The sequence below is a fragment of the Rhea pennata genome, chromosome 8 (genome assembly GCF_028389875.1).
Source record: "Rhea pennata isolate bPtePen1 chromosome 8, bPtePen1.pri, whole genome shotgun sequence".
Lineage (NCBI taxonomy): Eukaryota > Metazoa > Chordata > Aves > Rheiformes > Rheidae > Rhea > Rhea pennata.
This window is the reverse complement of record NC_084670.1, coordinates 375,903-403,644: the sequence shown is the minus strand read 5'-3', so window position 1 is coordinate 403,644 and position 27,742 is coordinate 375,903. Positions and strand designations below refer to the sequence as shown.

General features: G+C 41.0%; 1 protein-coding gene across 1 annotated transcript in view; it reads right to left on the bottom strand.

Annotated features, from left to right (window-relative positions):
* The window catches only part of ERICH3 (glutamate rich 3), a 45,520-nt gene that overhangs the window by 2,234 nt on the left and 15,544 nt on the right, over positions 1–27,742 (bottom strand). Inside the window, exons 10-16 of the mRNA XM_062581541.1 lie at positions 23,157–23,337; positions 21,719–21,905; positions 19,381–19,679; positions 16,672–16,878; positions 12,303–12,800; positions 6,028–6,165; positions 204–2,863 (exon numbers count right to left, since the gene is read on the bottom strand). Of these exons, the coding sequence (XP_062437525.1) occupies positions 216–2,863; positions 6,028–6,165; positions 12,303–12,800; positions 16,672–16,878; positions 19,381–19,679; positions 21,719–21,905; positions 23,157–23,337 (4,158 nt within the window). The 3' untranslated portion in view covers positions 204–215. The remainder of the gene's footprint in view (positions 1–203; positions 2,864–6,027; positions 6,166–12,302; positions 12,801–16,671; positions 16,879–19,380; positions 19,680–21,718; positions 21,906–23,156; positions 23,338–27,742) is intronic.

Below are 27,742 nucleotides of genomic sequence, written 5' to 3'. Positions count from 1 at the left end.
ATGGAATTTCAGGCACAAGTAAGAATGAAAGAGCTGCACTACTGGGTCAGATTTATCATCCTTTATCCCAGTTATCAGCAGTGGATATTTAGTTACAAAAGTATAAGAAACAGGACAGTGATAAAATGATATAACCTCTGCTTCTGACAGCCAGAAGTCTGGGGGCTTGGGACAAAAACGACGTGACTCATACAGACTCTCACCTTTCACAGATCTCAGTTTCTCTTTTCCATGATGGAGGCTCCTGGTGTGTTTTCATGCCCTCGTTCAGGACTTCCCTTCCTTTGCTGCACTTCAAGCAGCTCCCTAGTTCCTGAAATGCTTTGTGCATTTTCTGTGACACCTTCTACTTCTCTCTCCTTGGTGTTTTCACAGATGTCTGGCTGTTTCCGTTCAATTTTCACCCCTACCTGTCCTGTTTCTCCCTCAATTGGTCCATCATTTCCATTAAGATTTCTCTCTGTTATCACTGTCTTAAGAGCTGCCACCTCCTCCTCCACTGCACCCTGGTGCAGTCCCACTTCTGTTAAACCTCTTCCTCCAGGCACTGCTGCCCCGTCTCGATGCCCTGGGACATTCAGTGATGTTTCTGTCATCAGTTTATCCCTGATGGACAAAGCTCCTTGTGCTTCCACACACTTCCCAGATACGGTGTCTTCTGCCATCTCTCGTTCCTCCAGTCCAGCCTTCCCTGCCTCTAGGCCCTCCCGAGGTCCGGCCTTCTTCTGGCCATGCGAGGTAGCTGCTGCTTCAGCTTCCTCCAGCAGCGATGATGTTTCTGCTGTCTCCTCACTCCAGAGCATTGCTCCACTATTTCCTACACTGCTGCTGCCTGCTGCATCCTCTGACTTGATCTCCCTCACCGCGGACACGTCCCTTGGACCCTCTCGCTCCACTGTGCATTCCTTGGCCACCCCCTGTCCATCCAGTATAGCTCCCTCAGGCCTTCCTGCTCCTCCTATCGATGCGGCCTCAGCCACCGTTACACTCAGGCCATCTCCTCCAGCTGCTGCATCTCCCTCCATTGCCACCCTCGCGGCCACCAGTCCTTCAGCCTCCGCCATGCTGGTCTGCTCTTCCTCAGCCACTACTCCGCAGTCCTGTGCCGTTCCTTTGGGCACTGCTGCTGCCCTCCCAGCCACCTCTGTCCTGTCCCTTCCAGTTTCCGCAGCCACCTCAAGGCCTTCTGCTGCCACCCCCTCAACTACCACTTGGGCACTCACATCCACTGTTTCCATCCATCGCACTGCCCCTTCCACCCCCTCCAGCACCACTGCACTGTTGGCCGTCCCTCCCTCCAGTCTTTTGCCATCCCCCACCACCACTGCATCTAGCACGGTTCCCACCACCACTCCTCCCACTGCAGCTTCTTCAGCCAAAACCATCCTTCTTGCTGCTGCCTGATCACCTACCATGGTTCCCCCAATCTCACTCTCCTTCCCCACCACTGTGCTGGTCACCGTCCCCACCTCCCCAGCAGCACTCTCATTTAGTTCTTCTACAGGCATTTCTGATGTAGCTATCACCTCTTTAGCAAGAGGCATCTCCATGTCCAACACCAACTTCTCCATCATTTTCCCTACCGCAGTCTCCAGCAATTCCTCCATTCCAGCTGCCAGCTCCCTCAGACCTGCTGCTCCATCTGCGACCTCCTCTGCACATCCTGACTCTGCTGCGGCTTTCTCTGCAGATTCTCCCATCACCCCCTTATCAGTCTTTTCTTCCATTGCTCTGTCTGTCTGTGTTTCGCTGCCCAGAGATGGGTTTCCCCTCAAAAGTGCTGCTTTATCTGCTCCTGCTAAGACTTCCTCCTCCTCTGCTGTTGCCATCTCCTCCAGTTGAGATGAGCCTTCACTTATGCAAACCCTTCCAGCATCCACCAATGCCTCTAGCCCAGGAGCTACATGTAAGAAGGAACACTTGCCTGACTCCACAGATTCCTCCACTGCATCTTCTGCTCTCAGGACAGAGCTCTCTTCTACCTCGGATGGTTCATCTGCCTCAGACATCATGGCAGCTTTCCCCATCTCCATCCACTCTTCCCTTGCTGTTTTCAGCTGGGGAAATTCCTTTGGTTTTTCAGACTCTTTTCTTCCAGGTTCTGCTTCTCCTGTGCAACCTTTCATCTCCCCTAATATTTCTAGTAGAGCCCCAGGCTTCTCCACAGCCTCCTCTCCTTCAGAAATGGCTTCCTCCATAGCCTCTTCTCCTTCAGGGCCTGTCACCCTCACAATCTCTTCTGCCAAGTTTGCATCTTCCACAGCCTCCTCTCCCTCAGACACAGCAACCTCCACAACATCCTTCCCTGCAAAATTTCCCTTCTCCACAGCCTCCTCTGCCTCTGACACTCTCTCACTCACCATCTTCTTTGCCTCAGAGCCTTCTTGCACTGCCTCTTCTCTCTCAGAGGCTTCTTCAGCTACTTGATCCACCTCAGATACTGCTCCATCTGCTTCCATGCCTATGAATAACACTGCCCCTACCACCTCTTCTACCTGAAGTGTTTGCCTTTTCAGTGCTTCCTCACCCTGCTTCACATTCTTCAAAACTTCTTGCTCCCCAAATGTCACCTCTCCACTTCTTCCTGTCTCCTTCTCTTTTGGATCTTCTTCTGTCATGGCCCTCTCCCCAGGTGCAGATTCTTCTACAGCAATCTGACTTTCTTGCTTGGATAGCAAATCTCCCTCTAATACCATTTCTTGTCCTGCCTCTTCAATGTGAACATCTCCTTCCCCAGTTACAAAATTTTCCTTCTCAAGTGCCTGTTTCTCCCCCACCATCTGTCCTTCTTGTACCTCTTGTTCTACTGCCTTTTGTATTTCAAGTGTTTTTGTCTCTTCTCCCAAGAAAGATCCATCTGATGCTATTAAGAAATAATCAGAACATTAGTTTTATTGAAATAACTGTGTTAATGTTAAAGCTGTTTTATAAGGTGGTTATTAAAGACACTATCTCTCCCAAGCAATGAAAGGACATCAGCTTGGTGACAAGAAGAAAATGTGCTCTGCTGCTTGTTGTTGTTCACCTATGCATAGGTTTCCAGTGCTGCCATGCTGGCACCTGGCATAACTAATTTAAGCAAAAAATGCAATTTGATGCATGACTAGCTTTCAACACTGACAGTTCTGTCTGCCTTTCCTACTCTCTCCCCACCTCAACTGCCTAGCAGGGAGCTCAGGGTGTTTATATGAAATACTTATAAGTTCGACACTAACATTCAAATATTCAAAAATAGTTGGCAAATTACTCATGTAAAATATGCATACATAAGGAACAAAACCACACAGCTATTCATGTAAAATGAGTAATTACTTCCTCTGGATACTGTAATTACACCAGAGGAATAATATAGGGCCTCTTCCTGCCCCGCCTCAGGAATTTAATGGCAATGCTCTCACTGAATTCAGTGTTCCAGGATCTGCCCCTGGGCAGTCACCTCCATCAGTTTGTGCTGCTGCAGCTGTGCTTTGTACCCATATGGCAGGTTCCTATACTTTAGAAAATGGGAGGGTTTGTGCCATGGAAGGGAGCAAGGAGCCATGTCTTTTCCAAGTTGTGCCTTCTCAGTCTGTGCAAAGCCTTTCTTGTTCCCACTCACCTGCCATTATTTGACTTATTTCACCTTCTTGCACTGTTGCAGTATCCTGCAATTACTGGTTTTTTTGCTATCTGCTTGGACTATAAACTGTGTAGCTGAAGCTCATCTCTTGAATGGCAGCCACAGACACCTACAGGTGTTGATCAGGCCTGAAGGACACTATTTGACCAGGCTCAGCTTTACCAGATGAGAAGTAGAGCTGGTGTCTGCTTTCCCAACAACCTCCTTCTGTCCTTGCCCACTCCCTAATACCAGCCTTCCCTTCCTTGAGAGGCAGCTCAAGAAGCTGAAAAGAGTGAAGGAACCAAAAGGAAGAAAGAATGAGCTGAGATGGCAGTTTCCAGAGAGAGAATGGAGGTCATGGAAGGAGAGAGAGGAAGCACAGTGGGTTGTCTCCTCCCACCAGACCACTCATTGCCTAAACACTAGACAACACATTTAAATTAAAAATTCCATGTTGCATTCTGCAGTAAAAGAAATCATGCCTTCACCCAGATGTGCCTCCCATGAAGTATATTGTTCATGTTTACTGCTAGCTTCCTGAAGTCCCTTAGCTTTTAAAAATTCTTTTCTATTTTTATATACATTTGTCTCAATCAGCTGTAAATGACTTGACATATTGTTTTAGCACTCACACTACCTCCTCAATCTGGGCAAACTCAACCTACTATTAAAATCAGTAGCATATATAATCATTAAAAAAATTAATAGAGGTTTTGGTACAAAATGATATAAAAAATCCCTGTTATCTCAACCAAGAGTACAGTATTACTGTCTCCACAAAGATACAGTTTCTGAACTGTCCAGGTGCTAATATTGGACAAAGTCTTCTATAATGGATTTTAGCTCCCTGTAAAGCAGACATTTCTAACAGAAACTGAACACTGTATCTCATGTGGCATAGTCTGTGTGTTTACCTTCTTATTAGCAGAGAGAGAAGGAGTTTATTTATTCTAGTTGCTGTGTACAATGTATTCCCTTCTATAAAGTGAAGCCTTGCATAGGCCAGGAACCATAACAGCAAGTGTTAAGTTATTTCATTCTAAAGAATCCAAATAAGACACCTTGAGAGTATCCTTTTCCAAAGTCCACCTTGCTGGGAAGCAAGCATGTTTCATCTCTGATTTGGAGGGACAGGGGAATCTCCACTGACAGAAATCAGGCTTCCTGGGAACTATGTGCTTCTGGTCCCATTCTATGCATCAAAAACAAAGATATTTGCAAAGACCAACACACGAAGATGAGTGAGATTTGAAATGAAATCTTACAGACAGTTGTTTTGTGGTCAGTTGATGAAACCAGGGCAGAAGCAATCTCATCTGAGAAAGGATTACTGAGAAACAGGCAATAACAGACACCAGAGATGAGTGGTGTCCACTCATCTCCAACCTCCTGGATACACTTGCTGGATGAAAGATGACTGCCCTTTAAAGACCATGTTCCTTGACCAGCCAGAGGAAGATCAAAAGGCTGCCAGCCAACAACAAAAAGAAATCTTAGAGCACCCTGGATTCATGTGCCACAATAGCAGACAGTGCAGAACTAGCAATCAGAAACCATATATTACTGGTTCCAGTCCCACTGGACTCTTGCACAGAGGATGAAAGAAGGAAAGGTAAGTGCAACAGTGCAGATTCAATCTTAACATATGATTTCATTCTTTTTTTAGTCTCATTGCTATCATGAAGAAGAACCTTTAGCATTTACTCTGACTAAGGCTCATTGCTGCAGTTCCTTTAGCAACAAAATAGTCGGCTCCAATACTCCCTGTATAATAAACAAGGCCCTTCCATTAGGCAGGGCAAGCCTCCAAAAACAAACTCTATTAAATCTGGGAGGACTGCTAGGTCCTGAAACATTCCTGGACAGAAATATTTAAAATAGCCAAGATCAAGTTCAAATTTCCTTATTGCCAAGTATGCCAACTGCTAACATGAGTTTGGGAGACAAGCTGAAAACATCGTGGAGATCAAGGGTGGAGTTCAATTTCATTCCTGTTCTGTCATTCACATTCCACGCCATGTCAGCAGTCCCATCCTGCCTATCTTGACACTACGTTTCCCCAGGAGGTTTCATCTTATCATTTAACGTGTCTACTTGGAAGTAAAGGCAAACTCATTAGACACCTGCTTTTCACTGCTATTTTCTTGACTGGCAGCCAGAATTTTTCTGGCTTAGATTCTTTACCCAGGATCATTATAACCCCCCAAAAGGCATTGATTATACATGGTGGTCATCACCTGATTTTATACAAGTCAGGGGAAAAAAAAGAAAAAAAGGAAAAAAGGAAAAAAAGGAGGCAGGAAAGTAAAGAATGTAAGGAAGTTTTCATAGCCTGGAAAGGAAAGTGAAAGGTAAAATTATTCTATAAATAGATTTTAAATGAATGAAATTTAACCCAGGTCCCTGATCATGTTAGCTGTCCTCACCTTCATTGATATCACACTTCATGCTTGTTAAGTTCTCTTCTTTCTCATCTGTTCTGGAATCGTTAGGTTCAAGTTCAGAATCCATGTGATGATCATTTTCAGTTGCCTCTGCTATTTTCTCTTGGACTGATTTGCAATCTTAAAAAAACCACAAAATTACAAAAGAGGAAGAAACAAAGAGAAACAATCAAGAAGCAAAAGTGGAGTAGAAATCATACAGTTATCTCAGCTTGACTTAAAATCTATAATATTACTATAGGTTTGACTGGCACCCAGTAAACCTTCACGAGAAATACTTTTTGAAGTAGATCAAAATCAAATGGCAATCGGTATTAAAAAAGAGAGAGAGAGAGAGAGATATTCATGCAGGAACAACTGCAGAAACATACAGCATCAATCTTCCACAAAATTTTCACAAAACAGTGAGACTGCCTTTGTCAGAATGGAGGGAAGTCAGATTCAATGCATAAGCAATATTGTTTTATAGACATAGCATTGGTTTTGTTCATAACTACTTTAAGAAAATTATGTGACATTTTTCTATTTTAAGTCCAATTAAAGTTCTGATAAATCCTCAATTCCCCAAACTAACAGAAGTGACTGAAGATTTGCTTATCTATACATAAGCAGGGAAATATTTTCTACTCTGTAAATGCAATGACTGTGATGCTTCAGTCAAGTCATACCTTCAGATATTACTGTCCGTCAATTCCATTTTTGCTTTATGAATTGCATGCTAGGTAGTTACATGAAAGACTTTCAAGTTTGTAATACTAAATTGCTTCTCTATGAGTAGTATTCCACCTGTATACACAGCCTACCCCTTTAGCATATTCCCTGAAAGCTCTTCCCTTCAGCATCCCAGGTTTATCCCTTCAAGTTCCTTCAGTTTTCTCCCTCTCTCCTTTCCTATTGCTATTATCAGTTCAGGGTCTTGTAGACAAAGAGTTTACTGGTTTGCCACTGGTATAGACAGACAACATAAAGTCAAATCTAGCATTTGGCTTTACTGCTAAATGGTCTCTGCTGCCAATATACTGTGTCCCATTAGGACTCTATGAATTCTATGATTCTATGACTCAAGAAAGCACATCTCCGGAACAGTTGTCCGCTTCTTGTTTGTGTTATCGCCGTTAGTGTGAGACTTGGTTCATACCTGCTGCTGATTAGATGGAGCCCAATGGCTCATATATTCCACACTGCTCCTATATTGTTTGGATCAATCAAGTCTTGGATCAAGTGAGAGAAACTCTGTCAACTCCTGGTACTCATCAAGAGTACCTACATCAAGAATAACTTCAAGATCATAAAGGAGATAACTACAATATTCCTAGATCTTATTGCTGTACATACCATGAAGTGGCACACTGGTCAAATTCATCACTGCAGCGGAACTGCTGCAGAGATCATCGAATTCTAGGTTTCAGCTTCTGGAAGCCTAGATTAATGTCAAGGCTCAGTGATAACAATTTTCAGTGTCAGTATAAGTGATGGACTGTTTTCCACATCCTCATCAACACATTTCTCAGAATCACCCTACAGCATTTTATTTAGACAAAGACATTTGTTCTGAGAGTACATGAACAGGGTTTCAGCCTGTGAGAAAAAAAGATCTGAATCCTAACCTGGGCTCCTATTGCAAAAAAACCAACCACCAGATAGATTTCAACAAAGCTGAGGAGAACAACAAACCATTCAACATTTTTCTGGCTAAATCTTGACTCACAGCCTATAAAAAGAGGTGTTACGTTACGTGGTATGATATCTTGACTTTCAAGTAACACCTTATCTAGATTTCTCTGAAATTAAAATAAGCAGCCATGAGCAGGAAGCTAATGGCCCTTGCTAAGGGACTGGCCACTCTGCAGTAGAGTATGTAGTAACGGTGGTGCTCAAAATTTTGGGTACCATCAAGAAGGGACAGGACAGAGGGGAGTGAACATGCTGCAAGAGGAGACTTAAGGCCAGACATTAACAGCAGATTCAAAAATGGACTAGACAAACTCATGCACATCAGATGCATAAATGCTAAAAGAACCATAGATGCTAAAAGAACCAGACAGCGGTTCTTTTCTGTGTACAACAGATCTAACTGATGGAGGACTATGAAGTGAGTGAAACATAAGCAGCATGCCTCTCATGCTCTCTGTGAACAGCATCTTCTCTCCCATTATCAGAAACAGACTACAGTGCACTTCTTATGTAATTAGGAGCTCTGATAGAAGAAAACTGGTTGCATAAAAATATGCACAGTAAGACTAACTGACCTGGCCACTCACCCAGACTGTCCACTTGCCTCTGCCATGAAGTTAACAAGTAGCTTTGCAGAAAATGTTCAGAAGTATGCATCTTTCCCTATTTAAGAATATACTTAATCCACTGAAATATTGTCTTTCCTCAAAGTGCTTGTTTGAACAGGTCTTCTACAGAACAGTATCACTTCTAGGTGTCACATATTGAAATCACACATCAAGAACATCTTTACTAAAGAAATCCAGCAGTCCAATCACTAAGCTATGTGTGGGTGAAACTCAATAGCTTCAGGTACGCAGTAATTAATGATTTTGTCTTGGCTCCTGTGGCTAAGTTGAAAGGTAAAGACTACAGACCTGCATGAAGCAGAAAAAACAGAATTAGTAGTCATTAGGATGGATTGCTTGGGTCTTCCATTAAGCTACAGATTAAATCACTTAAGATAACATAGCTGAATCTGCAATGCAATTTAATGTTTATTTTAAGGAAGATTTTATCATCTGCACTATGTTTCTAACAATCAAAAATCATTGGACTTCAAGTAAGAAAAATGCTTTCAGATAAAACTCCAATTTGGCAAGCAAATGTAAAACGAGTATATGTGAGGAATATATCACATTGTGTTATATACGGGAACAGGAATAGGCATGTGTATGCGTGTGCATGCACGTTCCAGCATGTTCCCTACAGCAATACATTAAGATAAAGGACTATCAATTCTTAAGAGACTGGATAATAAAACCATAATTTTTTTTTTATATAAGTTCCATATACATAGCTACAAGTAACGTCTTGTTTCAGAATCAGTCAGGGCACTGAAAGATTCCAGAGGAACTGGAAGAGGGATATTATTCCCACTGGTTGGCAGTGAGGAGAAGAATTAACATTGCCCTCAGGCTCACATTCTTCTCTTCGCAGCTCCTTGCCTCTCTCTTGCCAATATACCACCTGTCCTCTCTCACCTTTTTCCTGTACAGTTGTCTTCTACACTGTTGCTTCTCTCTTCCTATTCTCCATTGTACACGTTATTTTTCTTGCTTTTCTCCTTTGCTATTTTTTTCCTTCTGCCTCTCATGGTTCTTCCTCCTCCTTTCCACTTAATCCCTTTCTTTCCTTCCTTACCAGTATTCAGAACCCACAGCTCCTAAGAGAAATGGGGAAAAATTTAAAAAGACTATTCCAGGCTATGTTACAGAAGCTACCTTCTCAGTATGCTTTTTGCCCTATATCACAGCTCCTGAAGGGAAGTGATGGCTTCATTCACTGCTGCTTGCACATTCCATCTAGCCAAAATGCTAAGAGCTGCACTGCAAGGAACCAGGAAAGACAAGCAGGGAAGTTCAGGGAACAGCATCTGAGGTTCTTCCTAGGGTAAGATCCTGACAAAGGTTTCTGAGCACTAGTGTAAAATCTGTTCTAATCATTTTGATGTTTCAGCTCTACAGAGAAATCATGAAGCTTTGAGCTCCAGCAGATCCCTTGGCTGCCTCAAATTAAAGTACAGGTAGCACTTTATTCATATGTGCTTAAATACCTACAGCTTTGCTAAGTATGATGCATACTTTCTTACTGTGACCCGACTGTAGAAGTGAAGTCCGATTAGCTGGCAGTTCCCACTCTTAGGAGTTTACTGCCTGGGTAAGGTTTGACAAGAGAGGAAACTGACAGTCTATCAAAAAGACAGAGACCAGAGAAGGATGACAAATACAGCTCACAGTAATTTTGTCTTATAGGATCAGCAACATCTCCTTGTCACAAAGACCACAGCAAGATCAGAAAATGCACAGTAGGAACCCATCCCTGGTACTTCCATGCTTCTGACAGATTCTGTCACACCATTGCTGGTGATTTGCCCAGACTCAACCTGCAAATGAGTAATCCTAGAGGAGCATTTTACACCTTATACTTCCTTCAGCACACACATTTTTTGCTCTGATAAATTATTTCTACCCTGTTAATGACAGCACTGGTTAGGAGAAATCCTGTCAATAGCAGGGCATGATAGATCTCATCAGGGCAAAAGCAAAATGGTGCCATGTCAGTCTCCTGCAGGAATCCCAGGCTGGAATGACAAGGCCTACAGAGAAGTTCATGTGAAAAAAACAGGGAAGTCCAAGAGTCATCTGAGAACCAATTCTGTAGATGCAGTAAAGGAGCGTGTTCTTTCAGTTCTCCTGGCGTCTCTGGAAGCTGACAGCCCTCAGCATTTTGGACAACCAGCACAGTGAGGGTTGGAAGGATCTGACATTTTCTTAAGACTGTAAATATCCTTAAATTATGGAATTTGAATCTTTGTCAAGGTAGCAACTGTGCTAAGTGCCTAGAAGATGCTAAGATTCCCATTTATCTTTACTTCCCAGTAATATTTCTTTTAACATACTAATTATATCTCAAAAAATGTTCTTTCTTACTCTGGACAGTTTCTTGGGGTTTTTCATTCATTTGTTTTGTTTTAGCACCAGATTTACTTAGAGAAGTCCTGTGTTGACAAGGAAACAGACTGCCCTTTAGGAGGTCTTTCTTGTCTCCAATTTTTCCAATTAAATGATTGCTTTTGTCTTGTTTTGTCCTCCTTTGACCTGTTCTGTCCCTGAATCACAGGTACTCTCCAGGCAGCAGAGATGATGTTGGACTTTACTATGAGATAAATGCTGATACCTACATAAAATCTGAGCAATCTCTCCCTCCCTGTGATATTTGATAGACAGTCTCAGTTTTACAGCCCTAGGTGTTAACAGTGTGTGGTGATTGACAACACATAGAAATTTGTATAAATTAAGAACAGTGCTTGACACATTCAATTGATCTTTCTTTGGTTTCATACTACAGTACAATATGCTGTCCTCTATGTTTTTATAATTCCTCGTTCTTCAACAGCCTTTTCTAAACTCATCTGAGTCTAGTGGTAAAGCTGCTTAAATTGAAGTTCCTTTCATCACAGAGCTGAAGGGTTCCAGAAGCAAACATCTTTTAAGACTTCAGCATTGTTCAGTGAAGAGTATACTACTGTTTTTACTTCAATTCTGAATGCATAACAAAGCAAAGCAAAGCACAAGACAGTCAAAGTAACCCAGCAGCAACAGACTTGCAAAGCACTGAGCACCAGCATTCAGAGATGTTTATTCCACACACGTGGCTTAGATACATGCACTCCAGTGAAGAGAAGACAACAGAAGCAGAATCAAAAAACACCTATTAAAACAAAAGCGTGATACATTCCACTGCATCCAGCATACAGAAAGATACATTCAGAAATAGAGTCTAGCATGGTTCTCCTTCTTTATGTCAGCACTACTGCAGAAGAACATTTCTTTATACTGCCTGATTTAACAACATCCAAGAAATTTTTCCCACAAACTAGATAACATTTCAAAGCAAGCACTTGCACTCTTTCCCCTTCCCCAAATATGATAATGCAAAACCTTGTTCATGTGGCTAACAGTTTGTTACTTGGTCATTACCAACACATCTTCCATAAAGGTGAGGTTGAAACAGCAACATCTCCATTTTAACAGCAAACAGAGGTGTCAGACTGATTTGCTCCTTGACAAAGTCCATGACAGAGTTCAGTTACAAAACCAGGATTCAATTAACATAGCTTTTATCCCCATCTGCTGCACCATGACTCACATGATATCTTTTGGCACTTTTTTTGAATCTAGTATTACCCACATTATAAAGAGACTCGCCCAATCTGGCATGCAGATTCTCTTACCAATAATAAAGAACATTCAAGTCTTGTAATTATAATACAATTATATGATATATCCAGACCTAAACACTAGAGTAAAAAAAAGAATAGCCAAGCCTTACACTGAAAACACTAGAAAAGAAACAGTAGTACATTTTGGACGGTTATTTAGCTCATAACAATATAGAGTACTCTAACAGCCTGATCATGTCTACAAACATTATTCAGCAACTGCATCTCCCATGTTGCATCATAACTTAGTATAAAGGCAAATACAACAACACTTACACGCACTGGCCATATCACAGTTCTGCAGAGAGAACATACTTACCACCTCCATCACTCTGAGGAGACTCTTCACTTCTATTCTCCACTTTCATCATATTGCTTTCCAAAGACACTAGGACATCTTCCTCCCCATCCTCCTTCCTGTTACATGCATTCTTCTCCCTATCTTCCATTGTGTAACTTTCTACTGACTCAATCTGTTTGAGTTCTCCGTTAACTTCAGGATCTTGATGCTGTATTGCCATTATATTTCCATGAAAAATTTCATCGTTTTCCCGTACTATTATATCTTCTGTTTCTGTCTTTTCTGCTTCATCTATTCCTTCCTTTTCCAGTGCAAAAATTTCCAGATTGTCCTCCATTCTGAGTAGTTTATTCTCCCCATTCTCATTTGTATAACATGTGTGAGCTGTGTTATCAGATGCCCTTTCGATATTATGCTCCTCATGGCCCTTAACATTATCTTTGATCTTTTCAGCGGAGTCATCTTCACTGCTATATGGAGTACTCATGGATGAGAGGGAGTGTGCAGACCTCCTATCTAGAAGTAGCAAACAATTTCATTTTAATATCTGTCACTAAAACATCTGCATTCATCGCCCACTAATTCATTTTGCCATGTACAAAGGGACAGATCTTCAGCTAATATCAGTCTCTGAATTACACCATCTGAAGGACATGACGACAAAGTTCCAATAATTGTACATAGAATTACACTGCCCACATGTATCAAAGCGTTAAAATCAAAGCCATTCATTTTTTTCTTCTGATAATGAAAATGAGTTCCATTAGCTCCATCAATCACACAAAAATGTGCTTCCAAAACCCCCTCTAATATGATTAAGAAGTGTTTTAGAATTGTTTCTTAAACTCAGTTTCACAAGAGATGTCAACAATAATAACAGTTCTTTAGTGTGCTATTACATCAATGAACAGGGTAAAGAGCTGTAAAATCATGTGTAAGACACAGAAGGTGATCTGGGAAGGCAGTTCACTGTCTGCTCTAATAAAAGATTTGGGGAGCATCATATAAATTTCATAAACGGAAATTTTGTCAGTTCAAATATGCAGTTTACATATCATGCTATGGAAATTGTCAACAATTCTTTTCAATTCATTTATAGGTTTATGGTCCACAAGGGTTTGAATGCCAACATGCTCTTTATTTGTGTATGATTCATAATGTTTGCATGCAGAAGTAGTATCTCTGGTTCCTCATTTATCTGAATTTTTTTTCTAAAAATCTATATGCTGCATGAAACTCTGACCCAAGAGCCCTTACGAATTTAAGCACTCTGGAATAAGAGTAATATACGTACTGAACTAAGCTGAGACAAAATGAGATAAGATCTTCTGTCCACTGTATGTACTCATAAAATCCAGGTCTCATTAATATTGTGTTACTTCCACTATAGCAGTCCTCAAAGGTTACAGGTAGATTAGCATACTGATTACTGCAAACAAAAATGTAGCATCTGTGCCCAAAGGCTGGCCATCCAAAATCTTGTCCTACTAGCACACATGCTTAACTGAAAGTGAGAAGTTCTTTTCCAAAACCATTATAGGTCTCAGGCTTGGCAGATGAATTTAAGGCATAGGCAAAAGAACAGAGTACACAGAAGCTCAGTCACAAGGAGATGAAAGTTGAAGCTAGCAAGAATGAAAGCTAAATTACACAGAAACATACTGTGTGAGTAATCTTAGAGTGTTTACAAGTTCATTACGCTTGCCTCTAGGAGACGGACAGAAAGGAAGCTTGCACTGCAAATGACTAAAATGCCACCGCAAAGCAGGGATGATCTGGATCAAAATAAATTTTATACAGGATAAACATAAGTTTCAGCCATTAAAAAGATACTCAAATTAGCTAAGTATCAAAGTATATGATTAGTTGTCTTACATTTATTAATTAATTTAACGATTTAATTAATAATATTAATTAAATATCCTATTTCATGATTTGGTGGTTTCCCAATAGCCTTTTCTCTTCAGTATAGAAAAATTTATATTGAATTATTGAGCTATGGTGACTTGCAGCATCATTTCATCCCCATAAATACAAAAGTGCAAAGAGACCTTAATGAAGGTCCTTAGTGTACACGTAGCCATGAAAGGCCCTTGCAATTACCTGTTTCTCTCCACCTACAAACACATATGGATCCACACGCTTCCACTTGATTATCACACACTACTACAGCTTGATAAGCATCTGATTAAGATTACCAAAATGATAGTGCCATACACTAATAAGAAGAAAAGAATGCTTAATTATATTCATTATTCATGAATCACAAACAATTTCTGATTACCATTAGAAAAGAAAAATTAGATTTTTTTTTGATCACTGCAATGATTTTATAGGCAAAAATGTTTCCAACCTGGTTTGAACTTCTGCTGTATTTTATACTTTCTATAAAAAGACTGGATCTTTCTTGCAGCTGCAACTTTTTCACAAATAGCTGTTTTACCTTTGCAAATTTCACCTAGAAATACAAATCTGAAAGTAACGCTTACATTTAACTTGAGAAATAGTTTGTATATTAGGATTGTCAAATGTAAGGAATATAAATGAGTTCATTTTAAAACAGCAGTAAGTGGAGAAATCCCGGTATATTATGACAAGCAACAGGCACATAAGTCAGCTCAGGATCTAAGAGAGCTGTAGAGGAAAAATGTTAGAGAAGTAAACCACTTTGCCAGCAAGAAGAGATAAGCCAAAATATAGGCAATTCATTTTCTGCTCTTTCATCATATTTTGGAATTCTCTTACTGCTTGTTTAATAAATGTGAAATTGCCTGAAAGTTTCCTATTGGATTATTTATGAGTATGTGCTGCTGGGAATATGTGAAGGCTAATAGTTAGAACATTAAGCATTAAAAGTGCTGATTCAGGAAACTGAAGGGACAGAGAATGCTATTTATGCTACAGAAATTAATTCCAGAACAGCTTAATCTTTCTGAATTAATAATAATTGTCCCATGCACTTCACACTTTTGTGCCTATATTTGGCTACAATTGGATCAAGAAATCATAGCTTGTCATACTGGCTCAGACTCTTAACCTATTCACTACCAGACTGGGACCCTCAAAAACTTCCTAACCGCTGCAAGTAGACTGGACAGATGAGTAGACTGTATTTCCCCCTCTGAACCTCAACTGAGTAAATGACCTAGCAGGCTATAAAACTAAGGTTAGGATTATTTGGGGTCATTAAAGATCTATTAAAGAGAGCACTTCTGAAAAACAAGGTATTATACCGAGTCTCCTGATGACTTCTCAGATTATGTGTGTAAGTACCTGAAGGGAGGGTGTCAAGAGGATGGGGACGAACTCTTTTCAGTTGTCCCGTGTGACAGGACAAGAGGCAATGGGCAGAAATTGAAGCACAGGAAGTTCTGCCTGAGTGCGAGGGGGGATTTCTTCACTGAGAGAGTGACGGAGCACTGGACCAGGTTGCCCAGAGAGGTTGTGGAGTCTCCTTCTCTGGAGATCTCCAAGGCCTGCCCGGATGCAACCCTGTCTAACACGCTCTAGGTGACCCTGCTTGAGCAGGGAGGTTGGACTAGATGATCTCCAGAGGTCCCTTCCAACCTTACTGATTCTATGATTCTATAAAAGTGCACTCCTCAGAATGTGTAAGTGGTCGTGACTTCATGGATGTCAGTGACCACTGACATTACCATTGCCCCAAGTACTTACAGCTAATTTGCTGACTAGCTACTTTTCCATTACTGCAACTAAACAGTTCAGCAATGTCTACTGTAAACTGTAACATATGCTTACACTGACCAGAGAATTTGGCTGTATTTCAGTGATGGACAATAGCACTGATGAAAACACTTAAAATAGGTATCTTTTACCAATTCAGTAGCCACTGCATGATTTTTCTTTGCCCTTTACCCAGTTTATACATCATAACAACACTGCAGCACAAAATTAAGATCTGTGTTCCCCAAACGAAGCCACCAGGAACTGTAAAATGTCACAATGTTGTAATAAAGATACCAAACTACTCTTCCCCATTTCTTCTCACCCATCTAAAGAGTATCACAACTGCAGTTGAGAGACACATTAAGCTCTACCAGCTCAATGAACGCAGTGAGGAAAGGCAGAAAGACTGCATCTCAGCCAAAGGTAAAGCAAAAGTAGCTGATTTGTGCCTTCTCTCCCCAATTACTTCTAAAAGTAGCTGCTGCACTGCTGGGTATCTTTAAGGCAGCCAAAAAATCCCACTGTCCAGACTGTGCAACAAACCCAAAGGGTCTGGATATTTTGTGATAACTAACACCCAAAGTGTCACTTTCATGATACTAGAAATGTAGTATAGACTCAACATACATTACTGGACATGCACAAAACATAAAACATGCATCGCATTTACTGCTATAAGCCTTTGTATGAAAAAAATTACCTTGTTTATTATCCTCTGAATCACTGTCAGAATATCCATCATTTTCATCTTTCTCACCGTCAGAGGTCTGCATTGCCTTCTGTGATGAGTTTCTACTCTCTTTTTCACGGTCTAAATTATCTTTCTCATCATCTGAGAATGCCTTTGACATTCCATTCATTTGATCAGTCTGTCCTTCTTCATCTGCTTCAAAATCTTCATCATAGTCTAAAATAAAAGAATTCTACTGTGAGACAGAAAACAGAATTCACAACTACTGAAGTTCTTTTTAAGCAGACAGAGGTTAACTTCATTAACCTCCTTTTCCTTTTGCATTTGTTCACTTTTTCTTTAAAAGCCAGGAGAGAGTTTAAGACCACAGGTAGGAATTAAGAGCATATTATCATAAAAAAGCATTGTGTTCTTCACATAGAGAGTAGCAAAAATGTGATAAAGCTATTGAGTGATGCGGGAAGTATCATTAATATATTAAAAATAAAAAAATAGCTACTGCAAAGATTAGAAAAATAAAAATGTAAGTTATGTAAACTCAGAAGACAGACTCTTACTACAGGAAATTGTTGCAATGACAAAAAAAGATACAAGCAATAGAGAAAGCTGTAGGAAGGTAGTATATTGTAGTGCAAAGTCAGATAAATGTTGATTGATAAGACAAATTAGCAAAGTAGTAGCTTACAAACTAAATTAATTAATGAAGTCTAACTAATGGGCACTGCAGAGAAACATTCTGATTACCACAGGATTCAAATGTTCATGCAGTTCCCAGGTGAAATCCCATTAAAAATGAAACTTATCCCACAACTATCATTTTTACATCAACGGTGCCTGGATTTCATCCCAGGTTACTAGCCTGACAAGTTGTAACATGTGATAAATAATTTTGCTCACATCTATATGCTTCATGCATATACTTTAAAGAATTCTTCCCTTTCTAGCCAAGGCTGCAGTATTTAAATCCCAGACACCAGAAGGCATAGTGATACCAGTACATTCCCATTTAAAATTCAGTATTTTCACTGCCACCACTAGTTTACTGCACATGCAGCAGAGATAATAAACCTAAACTGTGAAGAAGAACTGTCACTGCTGACAAGCTAGCTGTCCCTCTTGGCCATAACTTCTCACCTTACGGATTTAACTGCTCACCTCTTTTGCTTTCCATCAATGCTTTTAAAGTACTGAAGTGACAGAATGCCAAGTACAGATGCGAAGAGCATTTGATGCAGAACCAATTAGGCAAGTAACAGTTACCCAGACAATGAGAATTAAGAAAATAAGTAGATTTATCTTCTACATTAAAAATCAATTGACATTCCAACTGCATTGTTGGAAGTGAGGCCTTCTTAGGTAACTGTCAGAAAGATGTCCACCTCCTGGAAGTGAAAAGGCTTGATTAATCACAAAAACACATGCACAGGGACTAACAAAAAAGCTGTGCAGGAGCATTACAGAATCATCAAAGTAAAAATAGAAATTGAAAGTAGGAACAAAAATCTCTATATATAAGCACAATTCAACCTGAAAAAAACTTTTTTTTTTTAGTAAGGAGTGACTGAAAGAACAGGCAGTGCTAACTGTCTCCTCTTTTAGGAGCAGGCAGATGTGTAAACAGACTGATGACAAAAGGAACTGGCTTTAGGTGGTACTGGGGAAAATGGCACATTCTGAGCATGAAGCTGGAGCTACAGCACATCATCTTTGTCTGTCACAAGAAAAACTCCTTGGGCAAACTTTTGGCAAGTGCAGCCTCTTTCTGGTCTTTCTTTTGAAATCCCTGTCAACAGAAACCAGACATGACTTAAGCAAAGACGACAAGGTCAGTCAGCTACAACAGTCAATGGAAGCATTAGCAGGAGGGAAAGAATTCCTTTCCAGTTAGGTAAAAGCAGAGAAAGCAAGAAAGGTGAGTTGGAAGACCTGGAGCAGAGAGGATGAAGACTTGGAAAAATGAGGAAGTTGGAGCTCAGGGTGGATTCAGGTAAGAGGTGTTTGGAGCAGTTTGGTAGAGAGGTGACTAAGAAGAACCTTAAGTGAACAAAGCAGTTCATTCCCACCAGCAACAGAGGAGAAAATACCAAAATATTTCATCTGGTTCTAAATCCTGCTGACATTTTACTGCCAAGGGCTCTTCCCACTCTGTCTCCGCTTCCATGGCCAATGTACAGCCTCCTCCACACACCATTCCTCCCTTCCATCTGTCTAGAGTCAAACAGCAGGAAGATTTTCCACCTCCTGCCACTAGGACTGCTGTCTTCTCTCCATTCATCTTATGTTGGTATCTTGTTTCTCACAGGAGCTCTTCTCAGACTTGCTGTCTCCCTGCCCATACACAGTCCCATTCCTTCCTTCAGCTCAGTCTACTTCCATCTGCTGCAGTTGTCCTTCCTCATAGTGTCCTACCACTGTGCCTTACTTTCCTCCTGCTTTCTCACCCACCTCAAGCTCCTGTTTCAGTCTCTCCATCCTCCTTATGTGCTTTTCGGTTCCTGTAACACCTCTCATCTCATCACTTTGTTGAAAGGAGTCCCGCTAAGTTTATTGCCTAGAAACAGCCATCAGCCTCTGAGCAGTCTTCACCATGTTTCTCACACATGAGGTAGACCAAGGGAGGATAACTTCTAATGAAGCTGGAAGCCCATAATCCCACACCTTCTCCCTAATTCCCCTCTCCCATTTTTCATCCCCTGTTTGTGCTTTGGAATACTGTACCATTTTTACCAGAATCTTCCTGACTATCTTCAGTTTCACGATCAGATAGTTCTTTCATTTCTTGTCTTCTGTACTCCTTTCCTGTCTCCATTTTGTCCTCCACAGGTTCCTCACTTGTTCCATGACCTGATAAAATGACTAACATTGATTTTTTTTTGCCTGTTTTCTGCTCAACACTCCTTTCATTTGGCTCCCTATGCACTTCATCTCTCAGAGAACCTGCTTGCTTTTCATGGTCCTCCTCCATCTTTCTCTTGGGAGGGGATGGCTTTTTATCCAGGCCCATTGCAATAATGCACCTAGGAAAAAACAAGAATTGGAAAACATCACTTTTTTTTTTCTTTCAGGGAACAGTGGAAGGACTGTAGACATAGGCAGCAATTCATCTCACTTTCTGAGGTGAAATTAGGTGCATACTTGTGCCTCAGCTTCACCACTCAGATAACAAGGACACTGATAATGTGCTTCTCATTTTGAGAAGCATCCTAAAATTGTGAAATGCTCCACAAACACAGGTGCAGTTCCCCTTTGAAAGGCCATATGGCTGTCCCACTGAAAGGTGGCAAATGACATACAAATAGATTAAGACATCAAAGTGTCTTTTGATTTCAAGCCACAGCAGGCATGATATGTGAGGATATTAATCACTGAGAAATGCTGAGAAATTAATCACTGAGAAGCTCTAAGTCAGAGTTGCTTTGGATACAGATCTTGCTGTAATATCCAGGAAAGTGATGACTCAGGTTTTGTGGAAAGTCATTTTTTTAGTTTGTCTGTTAGGTCAAATAACTGTGAGGGAGGGAGAGAGGAGATGAATTTGGATTGATTTTCAATTTCTGTTCTGTTTTTTCTCACCTAGCAAAAACCCAAACAATTGCAAAACAAAGCATTTGGAATGATTTGTAGAGACTGCTCCTCTTGTATAAAATAGAGTGACAGACTCTTTAAGCTTACGCATAGGGTGCTCATGTAAGAGATCAGACTTCCTACTCTCGATTTAACGTTAACTACAGATATTAAGAGCCACTTTACACCGTCTCTGACTGTCAGCACACTGTACTTTAATATGCTGATTCAAATCTCCTGCAGGCAGTGGATGGAACTAAAACTGGAACTCTCACATTGAAATTAGACCACTATACTCCTAGTCACAAGTTTGCCAGAAACCGTATTTTCATCATAGATCAGTAAGGCCTAAAAATTTTTCCTTCCCCAAAGTTTTTTCATATGTAAAGCTTCTGTGCAAGTCCTCTCATATTACTAACAAACTACTGTGAAATGTTCTAAAATTATTTGGTCTAGAAATCTTTCAGTTTTGCAGGCACAAAATGTAACAACTTCTGAAAGGAGACCTACTCCCTCATTATTTGTTCCCAGTGTTTTTTTTCAGTGATCTTTGAGATATTGAAACATTTTTATGGTGCAGAAATGCGAGACTTAAGGCAACAGAAAACTCTGTGCAGAGATCGCAGCATCTCTGTAGAAATCACTGCAGTATCATGTTTTTTGTGAATCAAAGCCTTAACCCACCAAGGGAAAAAAAATCATTTTGGGTCTTTACTGAGAATCAGATTGAATGTTTAATGTATAGATATGAAATCATACTCAAAATAGAAAATAAGTACAATTGCATTCGACCTGAAGATTACATGAAAATAGTTTTCATTTATGGGGAAAATCTGGCTAAGGGAGAAGTTTTTTTAGTCAACAGATACTGTTAGCTGAACTGAAGAGAGACAGGACCACAGAGATAAATACCACTAAGCATAGGAGGGCAGGAGGTGCCAGAGAGGAAGCTACCCACTAAATAATTACCTGAATCAATTTCAGGGGACTATATTAATTCGGAAAAAGGTAGCATTTTAGATCCTTCTAGAAATTGCAAAAAAGCTGAGATTTGGGAAAACTCTGAAAACTACAGTTAACTAAGCAGCACTCATGATATTTGTTTCACTATCACTTCCGTCAGAAACATCAAGGTGGCCTATTTATACCACCCTATACTAGACTCTACTGTTGATGAATTACTGAGCCTCCTGAAAATCTGAAGGATCAAGTGCTATGATACAACATATATTGACAGTTCAAAATGCCTGTGCCTTCTCCAACAAATAGCTGAAGAGGCAGCATAGAAGTCAGCTGCCTTTGATGGCATCCTTGGATGTGGGACTCTGAAGAAGCCCCACTCTGCAGATGTTTCAGGGGATGCTCAGAAACAGATGAGCTCCTATAGAACAGTAGAGTGCCAGAAAGATTTTAAAAAGTAGAATAAAATGATAAATGCTCTAAAAATTGTGATGCTAAGGTTTTGTGAGCAAAGTGCAGTCTATCTCCATACCTGTAGCAAGGAGATGCCCTCTCCACATTGAGGAAACCAAAATATCCATGTCTGCCTCCCAGCCTGGAATGCTTCTGATGTTTGTACTCACAGCAAGAGCTCAATCTGTCCACCTGCATCCCATTGAGAAAAAATGTGAGGCTGAATGGGAAACCATGGTGCCTTTTTGAGATGAACTGAAAGGTCTCTATAATTGAAGAAAGGAAAGCATTCAAAGAAAAAGAGTTATGCTTTACAATAAATGCAATAGGCTAACAGTATCTCATGTGTATTGTCTCCAAAGCACGCATCTCACTGAGATCAGGTTCTTTCATTCTACACTGCAAGGGCATTGTTAAGCATCTAGGCCTTAAGGGCCCTAAGGTTGCTACCCTGCTCCATACCAGGAGAGAACTAAATTGTACTCCCTTTCCCCACAAATCCTGATATCCCTCCAACGTGAACTGAGCACATAAGTAGGGAGAAAGCTACACTGTACTCCAACAGGTTCCCTAATAGGTGTGAATTGGGATCAGAACAGCAGGAGCATGCACAAAGGACACCTTCCCCACAGCTGGGGGACAGCTGCAATGAATGTCTTTGAACCAGACAGAGAGGTAGTAGAGTCTCCTTCTCTGGAGATCTCCAAGGCCCACCTGGATGCAACCCTGTCTAACATGCTCTAGGTGACCCTGCCTGAGCACGGAGGTTGGACTAGATATCTCCAAAGGCCCCTTCCAACCTTACCCATTCTGTGATTCTGTAACCAGTGCTATTGGCACAGTATAGTACAATCATAACCCAAGGGGACAGACTAAAGCACAGGGTCCTTTGTATCACTTTCCCATATATGGCGAGAACGCAAATGCCAAACACAGTGAGCTGGAATGGCAGGTATAATCTAAAGAATCACTCTTATAAATGAAAATCTCCCAGCCACCTCCCACTCTGCTTTCCCTGATCCTAATTTCCCCAAACACACTTGTCTTTTTACTGATGATATATACCAGTGTGGGTAACCCAAAAGAAACTGATGGAGTCACACTCATGTTAAAGGGATGAGAACTGGACTCCTCATAAGTAGTTTGCCTTCTGGAATAATAAACAACATGTATGGATGTATTACAGCAAGTCAGAAACACATGATTTGTATTCCAGGAGCACTGACTACTGCAAACATTTTATTAACCATATATCCGTATCTAAAATTAATCTAATCCACAGTACTTTGTTAAATCAGTCCTCTAAATCCCTTCTTACATAATTTGCAAAAGTAATTACAACCTCATTTTCAATCATGAAACAGTAAATCTATATTTACTTGAGGCAGCTGGTATAAAAGTCCCAGGATGCCCATAATTTGACTGAGTTCAGCTGAAATCACTCTGATATCATACCAACGTTAGCCATAAAAGATGTTGCCAGATTCAAGATAAGCTCTTTAACTTTTTATCCTTACCTCCTTCCAATAGCTTGCCTTTGTAAACACAAAGGTTTTCTCCTCCACAGTGCTGCTGATAGACTTTGATTTCATCTCTGTAATCAGTATCATCATAAGATAAATGCACACTTTTTCCTAAAAAGATCATGGTAACAAATGCATTGCTGCGTAATGAGGGCTTATGGAATTTTCCAGAATTCTACAGCAGGAAATACACAAAAAAAATGCATTCAGCTTCCAACTCCTAACAAAAGGTGAACACAAACATCATATGTGCAATATATATAAAAGTATTAATTTACTTCATTGCTCACTGCATTTAGTACATTTGAATATCAAATAGATCAAAAATGACTAACAAATCTTTAGCCCCAGGACAGCCCTTTTTTGCCACTCTTCTGATTTCAAAGATCCGCAGCACTAAGTACAACTACAGATATCCTGAGTTGCTGCATCAAGGAGAGAAGACACTGTAAAGTACCACTGCAATTTAGCAGGCCGCAGCCTTCAGGAACAAATTCAGTCCCTGGGCTTTAGCTTCCGTTAGTCACAGAAGAGTATGAATTAGTGACAACTTTGGGAGTCAGGAAAGTGAGAAGTGGCCTACAAACAACTTTTCCTACCAAAACAGGTTCTATACTAAAGCAGGCCCAGTGACTATGCCCTCTGTAGATATTAACAGAGCATTCATTTGAAAAACCCTGTTTGAAGACCAACATCTGCTTGGGAGAGATGGGATCCACTTCACTAAGTGGGGCAAAAGCACCTTTGCCAACAGGCTGGCTGATCTAGTAAGGAGAGCTTTAACCTAGGAATGACAAGAGAGAGAACGAGAGAAATTTGCAGGGAACACAAAAAAATCAACAAAATAGGGCCTAAGTGAAGGCACCTCAAGCATCTGTATTTAGACAAGGAAGACCTCTCACATAATTTCTGGGAAATCAACAAGCTTGGGTGCCTCTCTGAAGTGCCTTTATGCAAATGCATACAGTATGGGGAATAAATAGGAGGAAAAGAGATCTATGAGAAGTTGCAAGGCTCTGATCTCAGTGGGATCATGGAGATGTGGTGGGATAGCTCACATGACTGAAATGCTGCAATGGATGGATACAGGCTCTTTAGGAAAGACAGGCCAGGAAGGGGAGTTGCCCTTTATGCCAGAGAGCAGTGGGAACGCATGGAGCTCTGCCTAGGCAGGGTGACAGGATAACTGAGAGCTAATGGGTAAGGATTAAGGGGTAGACTACCACACACGATACTGCTGCAGACGTTTGCCATAGGCCACCTGATCAGGAAGAAGTAGCAGATGAGGCCTTTTACAGACAGCTAGAAAGAGCCTCACATTCCCCGGCCCTGGCCCTCATGGGTGACTTCAACCACTCAATATAGGCTGGAGGGACAACACAGCAGGGCACAAGCAATCCAGGAGGTGCCTAGAGAGCGTCAATGACAATTTCCTGATACAGGTGATAGAGGCACCAACAAGGAGAGGTGCTCTGCTGGACCCTGTATTTATGAACAAGGAAGGGCTGGTCGAGGATGTGAAGGTCGGGGGCAACTTTGGCTGCAGTGACCATGAGATGGTGGAGTTCAGAATCCTGAGAGGAGAAAGCAGGGCAAAAATTTGGATCACAAGCATAGAGTTCAAGAAACAGACTTTGGCCTCTTCAGGAACCTGCTTCAAAAATCCCATGGGCTAAGATCCTAGAGGGAAGGGGAGATAGGCAGTGGGGGATGTTGCAAGAAAGCTGGTTGATATTCAGTTATCTCCTCCAACCTCCAGAACAGTCCATCCCAATGTGCAGGAAATCAAGCAAAAGTGGCAGGTAACCTGCATGGATGAGCAAGGAGCTCCTGGCAACACTCAAACATAAAAAGGAAGCATACAGAAGGTAGAAGCAGGTAACCTGGGAGGAATATAGCAACATGGTCTGAATATGCAGAGATGGGGGAAGGAATGCCAAAGCCCACTGGAGTGGCAAGGGATGTCAAGCACAACAAGAAGAGCTTCTATAAACACATCAGTAACAAAAGGAAGGCTAGAGGAAATGTAGGCCTGTTGCTGAACGAGGCAGGAGCCCTGGTTACAAAGGATACAGAAAAGGCAGAAATACTGAATGCCTTCTTCACCTCAGTCTTTACTAGTAAGACTGACCCTCAGGCCCTGGAGACTAAGGAGAAAGTCTGGAGAAAGGAAGACTTTCCTTCAGGGGAAGAGGATCAGGTTAGGAATCACTTAAGCTGGAACAAATGCAAGTCACTAGCTCCTGACGGGATTCACCCACAAGTGCTGAGGGAGCTGGCTAATGTCAGCACACAGCCACTCTCAAACAATTTTGTAAGGTCGTGGAGATCATGAGAGGAGCCTGAGGACTGAAACAAAGTAATCATCACTCCAGTCTTCCAAAAGGGGAAGGAAGAGGACTCAGGGAACTATTGGGCAGTCAGCCTCACCTTGATTCCTGGGAAGGTGATCAAGCAGCTAATCCTGGATGCCATGTCCAGGCAGATGAAGGACAAGTAGGTGATCAGAAGAAGTCAGCATGGATCATTAAGGGGAAATCATGCTTAACCAACCTGATAGCCTTCTAAGACAGAATGACAGGCTGGATAGATGAGGGAGAACAGTGGATGCAGTCTACCTTAACTTCAGAAAGGCTTTCTGGAATAGGTTGCTCAGAGAGGTTGTGGAGTCTCCATCCTTGGAGATGTTCAAAAGCTGTCTGGACATAGTCCTGAGCAACATGCTCTAGGTGACTCTGCTTGAGCAGGAGTGTTGAACTAGATGATCTCCAGAGATCCCTTCCAACCTCTATTGTTCTATCAAATTTTCTCTAAAGTTGCATTATCCCAGATGAGCTACTCTTCTAAAAGCAGGAATCTACTTCAAATCAATTTCTATATGAGAGCAGACTCAACACTATTTTGCCTGCAAAGCAGTTTTAGCTGCAGCCAGACAACTTCAATGCAGCTAATCTTCTAAACACTTATAGAGTTTATTTTTCAGGTTCTGAAAAGATGTTTAGGCAAACTGATTTTTATTATTATGTTGAATTTTTTTTAAAGAATATTATCTAATGTCATAAAAATTTCATAAGTAGCCTCGATCCACCTGGTCGCTTAAGTATGTGGCTATGTTAGATATGAGAATAGCTCTTATACTTGATGTATTTTCTGGCTTCTCTGTGTGCCCTCAGAAGACAGAGCTGAGGTACCACCCAGCAAAGCCTCTGAGTAAGGGACTGTAAAACTAATCCTGTGTAGCTGAAAAATAACCTGGATAGAATGTGTCAAATTATTTCAGGATACACATGAGATGTCTGTCTTATTTGCTGGACATGTTTTGCAGGTTGATCTGGAAAAGGAGTTCACATAACATGCAGGACAGCAAAATAATTTTATATTCAGTTTTCATGAGTACCTCTATTTAAAGTATACAAAACAACGCAAGTCTCCAAATCCAGGTTGAGGTATATTTTTATTTTCTCCCTCTCTCTCTCTCTCTACCTTTTTTTTCCCTTCCTTCCTCTCCTCAAGTGACCTCCCAGAACTCATTTCAGCTCTACTCTGTTTGTTTAATGTAAGACACCAGCCTGGATTTTATCATATCAAAATAATGTACCAAATTAATTCAGTTGTTGAAAAGAACCCCAGACTGCTGCATTCAGTTGTAATATTGATTTTTTTTTTTTTTTTTTTTTTTTTTGTTACGAGCTGACAAGAGACATTTAGGGCCAGATTGTGTTATGGTGTTTTCCAAGACACAGAGCCAGCTGGAATTACCCCTGTGATTCTAGCTCTGGCATTGCACTGGAAGTGACCATCTTAAGAAATCCACAGTGTAGGTTCTCCATCAATACTGGCTCTGTTGTGCTGGTATTGCTCCTTTCTGGTGCCACTACCATTGACAATCTATATGACCTCTTGAACTGTGGCAGTAAAGCACTCCAAGGAGCTCTGAAGGGTGGACACACAAATCAAGCATTAAAATACTCCATACCCTTTGCACCACATCTAACACTGGCTGCTCGCTAGCATAAGAAATATCCAAAAGCTGCCACAATGCTGAAAAATCTGGAAAGCAGTTCTTCTGCACTAACATCTAGGAGAATTAATGTTTGCCTTTGTGGCTACCTGGAGAACAAGTAAGGAGTTGTTAAACTTTGGAACTACCTACCATAGAAGGTAGAGGTCAAAATTTAACAAGATGCAAGAAGGGCAGCAAGAACATCTAGTACCATTAGAGTACACCAAACAAATATTCTGGAAGAGACAATAATTTCATGCTTCATTGCTTATCCCTTCTCTTTGTCAAGTGTAACATTACATCCGAAGTTTTCGGTTAAGACAGGCCTTGAATTTCTTAAATTGAAAAGTGTTTTACAGCATGCAGAGGGGCATGAAAAGATTTTGAACTGAAAATCCTTTGCATTGCATTGTCTGATGTTGCAGAGATTAGATTAAATGACACAATCTTGTGTTCCTACAACTTCATTTCTATATCCCTAAAATTCTGGCACCAGTTACTGTCAGACACAGGATTAGGAAGGACACAGGAAGTCTAAATGGGAGTTCCTATGGCTTTTTGTTCAAGTACCTTTTTT